Source organism: Cryptomeria japonica, chromosome 5 (assembly GCF_030272615.1).
Source record: "Cryptomeria japonica chromosome 5, Sugi_1.0, whole genome shotgun sequence".
NCBI lineage: Eukaryota > Viridiplantae > Streptophyta > Pinopsida > Cupressales > Cupressaceae > Cryptomeria > Cryptomeria japonica.
In genome coordinates, this window is record NC_081409.1 from 581,296,420 (window position 1) to 581,300,818 (window position 4,399).

General features: G+C 36.1%; 1 protein-coding gene across 1 annotated transcript; it reads left to right on the forward strand.

Annotated features, from left to right (window-relative positions):
* Nucleotides 1–948: 948 nt before the first annotated feature.
* On the forward strand, nucleotides 949–2,198 carry LOC131036794 (uncharacterized). The gene is made up of 2 exons (XM_057968781.2): nucleotides 949–1,194; nucleotides 1,797–2,198. The coding sequence occupies exons 1-2, from the start codon at nucleotides 949–951 to the stop codon at nucleotides 2,196–2,198; spliced, it is 648 nt and encodes a 215-aa protein (XP_057824764.2).
* The last annotated feature ends 2,201 nt before the right edge of the window (nucleotides 2,199–4,399 follow it).

The window sequence follows — 4,399 nt, forward strand, 5'->3', positions numbered from 1 at the left end:
TGGATTAGATTCAACTTGAGCCAAATCCACGATGAGTTTATATGGCTAGATAGACCTCACAAGATCATGAAGCAATCCATTCAAACTATAACCTATTTCAATGCAACCGATGAGATCCTCAGTCTATGAAAAGTTCAAAACACAGCAATAACAAAGGTTACCGGATCCTAGCATGATAGTCGGTCGATGATAATTACTGATATCATCAAACATGACGTGAGATTTTCCTCAATGGTGGCAAGAGAAAAGGTGTACCAATCCAGTAGACATAATTTAGTATCTGGTACTGCTATATTTGTGGCTTATTAGATGCTTAAGGAGGACACAAGGTATGATCTATGTGGAGTGCTTCTCAGTGAGCTAATGAGCAACCTGAAGAAAATAAAACAAGACAAGAAACATGTTTTCAAATTCGGTTCTCTAATTGTCTATTTAGCAATTTACTTCTTGAATGAAATGCTTGGTATAGGAAAGGTATAATGGGCTTATGATAAACCAGTGGCAGTCCAAATGAAAGAAGGTTTGCAAGGATTGGGTGATACTATAGCTCAAAAATATTATTTATGGGGATACTTTAAATTATTTAAAGCAATGATGCAAAGTAGAGAGAGGATACCAAAATATATTGTTGAAAAATATGAGAAGACGATCTAATTTATGGTAGACAAAGGCCAATGCCACATGGAGGTATTTGAACCTAGTACCATTTGGATCATGCCCTTGGGGTATGAGGTAGATGGAAATAAACTTAATGCATATGCTCAACAACTATTGAGTAAACTGGTAGATGAAAAGGAAAAGTGGTTCGGTACCTACAAAGAGAAAGATCTTGATCTACATAAGAAATTTACTGAGTCAACAACAAAGAGGAAAGTCAAAAAGAAAGTTGAAGAGCTTGCTGAATGTATATCAAAAGAAGTTGTGGAAAGGGATAGGCATTAAAATATAATGAAGGAGGAGGACATGGTAAAGCCTAAGAAATCAAAACCAATCTCCACTCCTCCCAAACAATTCAAGCCAAGGCAATCCCAGTTTGCACCTACCTCTGGTATTCAAAAGCCTATCCCTCCACCCAAGCCACAAGCTAAGTCAACTGGTGGAGTCGAGAAGAGGAAGAAGGAGAAGCCACAAAGAGACTATATTGCAGAAACTATTGAGGATATAGAAACTAAATCTGATGAAGCAGTGAAAGAGGTAAATAAGACAACTACTTATGCAAGGGTAGTTAAGAAGATTCAATCTATTGGAGCCTGACCATCAAAGAAGCCAAGAGATAAAGATGAGCCATAATGTAGAGCCAAAATGAGCAAGAAAGAAAAATATGAATTAGATGAAGCTCTAAAGTCAAGAAAATTGGAAGGTAATTATGTTCTTGTCCCTCCAAAGATAGTAAATAAAATAATTGATGAAGTGATAAAAGAAGGAAATTTCAAAATGTACCCATATATTATAAAAATTATGATGATAAAGACTAGAGAGCTATTGAGGAAGCAATTATAAGGTATATGAATGTTTATAGGAAGACCTTGATTGAGATATCATTTATGATTCTGAAGGAATTATATGATATTTTGGATGCCAAGAGGCATACAACAAGTTTGGAGGATGAAAGAATAAAAGAGTATGTATGAGTGAATTTATCCTCTATGATTTCTAAAGTTGAGGTTGTTAGATTGCTAAATATTGTAAAGGAAAGATTTTGAAGTAAGAAGAGAGTCAATAAAATCATGCTCAACAAAATAGATGAAGTGACTAAAAAGATTGAAGTAATTTTGAGACAATTCTCGCTAGATCAGAGGTATGATGTGAATCTAGCAGATGATGATACTCAACCAAAAGAGAAGTCACAAGCCAAATTCATTCCAAAAGTGCATGCAACCATTCTTGATAAGAAGAAAGATCAATCTTCTAAGAAAACCATGCTAGCAGGGAAATCAAATGATCAAACAATAGTTGCAGATGATCCTTATAATGCTAATGCTGACAACTCTAGCGAAGCTATACAGGATCCTCCAATGATAAAATGTGTTTCAGATAAGGAAAATGAGGAGAAAGTTGATGCTGAAAAGGGAGAAGATGATGTGGAGAAGGATGAAAAAGATGCAAGTGAAGAGGTAGTAGGAAAGGATAAAGGAGAGGAGGATGATCAAGCTTCGATGATAGGGGCAAGAGACACTGTTGCTGTCAAAGGAAAATAAGTTATTACTGATTCAGATGATTTTTGTCAAGGCCCTATCTAATTTATTTATCTCCGAATCAAGCATTGAAGCTATAAACTATTACACAAGAAAAATCTAGTGAGGACTTACTCAAATCCCATACCTCAAATATAGAGTTAATAACATTGGGAGGAGATGTGTTAGAGAAAATTTTGCCATCTTTTATAATGGACACAACTGATAACCCCTCTGGTAAGCTTAGAAGTATGTCGAATGCTATAGAATCTCATTTTGTGTCTTTGGAAAAGGCAACAAATAATAGAGTTTTGAATCATTTTAATGCTATGAGACTGAAAACATTTTCTAAGATGATTGAGAGTGATAGGGTTAGTTTAATAGCTGTTATGAAGGGTATTCAAGATGCATTAGATGAAGGTGGTCAAATATACAAGTCATGTCTAATTTTTCTAAAGTTTACTATGGACATTGACAAGAAAATAAAAGAATGTGAAGGCCATCTTGCTAACATATCTCAATCATATGCACCCCACTATGTACAAACTAGTAGCTTTTGATAAAGATAAACGGGTTTTACATGGACCCGAAACCAAAAGTTTTACAAAAATAGGCCATCAACCAAACATACATGAACCAACATCAAAACAAGGGAGCAACCCCGAGTAGTCATGAAAACAAAGGAGACACAAACAAACAAGTCAAAACAAAAGAAAAACTCTCAATTAAGAGAGAGCACCAAATCTTTGTTCTTCTGGATGGAAATCTTGTCAATTTCCTCCATCTCCTCCATAATTAATCTGGAGGTACCCTTGTTTTTGCTCCTACTTTTGGTTCAGGAACTAGGACCAGTGGTTTTTCGATCTCTAGTAGCCATATCTTCCCCTCCAAGATCTTTCACAGGTTCATTGTGGTAGGATCTATTATCAGCAACCATGGCATTGATCTTTTCAAGCCCCTCTATACTCTTGTTCATGGCTTCTTTGCTTATGTCAACCAGGTTCTTGAGATTTTTCTTAATCTCCACCATAGACTGCTCCACCTTTTCAATCCTTTGTTCATGATTTTATTTCATCACCTCAACATCCTAGGAGATCTTTTGGGTCATAATCATGAGTTTCTCAGGTTTGTTGGGCTCAAGGGAAGCAGTGAAGATATCAATAATCTCCTTAACCCCCACTTTGAGGGTATCAATTTCGCTCTCCACCCACTTCCAATAGCTCTTTTGGCTTCTGGTAGCTTCCATTACCAAATTTATCAGGTTACTAGTCCTCTGTATCCCATTGTTCTCTTCTTTTGCCATGGTCCCCTATTTTTCTTATAGGACATTGATAGGGATGTCCAATTTAATTCCCTAATCTGAAATCTTCAGAACATGGTCCTTAGCCACCAAATTTTTCTTTTTGGAGAGGGGCTCGACCATAGAATTGGTATCAGAGCTTAGTCCTCCTTTGCAGAAGTTTAACAACTTGAGGAGATCCAATGTCTACTAATTATTTCAGGAAGGACAGTCCTAAACTTGATGGAATCAACTATGGGATATGGAAGATCAGGATGGAGACACATCTGAATTGCATTGGTAAAGACATCTGGGAAGTTACAAAGAATGGTTATACTACTGCTGTAGCTGGTCAGACTGTTCCAACTACCTTAGCTAAAGATGAGGAGAATGATTGCAAAGCAAGAGAAGCACTTTTGAGTGCATTATCAGATCAATAAATCATGGGATTATTAGATAGGTCTACTGCTAAAGCTATTTGGGATCATTTGGAAACACTAAATAAAGGAGATTCCACAATCAGGATTGCAAAACTTGAAAGCTTCCGAGTCAGGTATGAACATCTGAAAATGGAAGAAGATGAAAGAATTTCTGCTTTTATGGAAAGAGTAAATGAAATTGTTTCAAAAATCTTAAGAGGATTGCCACTGGCATATAAAATGAAGGTTACTACTATAAATGCGCTAAGAACAATCCCTAATACATCAATAACTAGGGATACATTGATTGGAAAACTTTCAACCTTTGAAATTGAGGAATTTGGTCCTATTGCTACTATAAAGATAGATTTGGCCTTTAAAGCATCAACATCATCTGCTCCATCATTTGACAAATCAGACTGGAAATCCTTTTATGCAAGAGAACTTGAAGAAACTAGGAAGGAGAATGAAGAGCTTGAAGAACTTGAAGCACTATTTGCAAGGAAAATGAAAAAAGATCCAGTTGG

What these genes read in the sequence shown, in the direction of transcription:
- LOC131036794 (XM_057968781.2), top strand. Translation starts at nt 949, where the DNA reads ATGAAGGAGGAGGACATGGTAAAGCCTAAGAAATCAAAACCAATCTCC. An exon ending in CTGATGAAGCAGTGAAAGAG is followed by an intron (nt 1,195 to 1,796) that starts GTAAATAAGACA and finishes TCGCTAGATCAG; the next exon opens with AGGTATGATGTGAATCTAGC.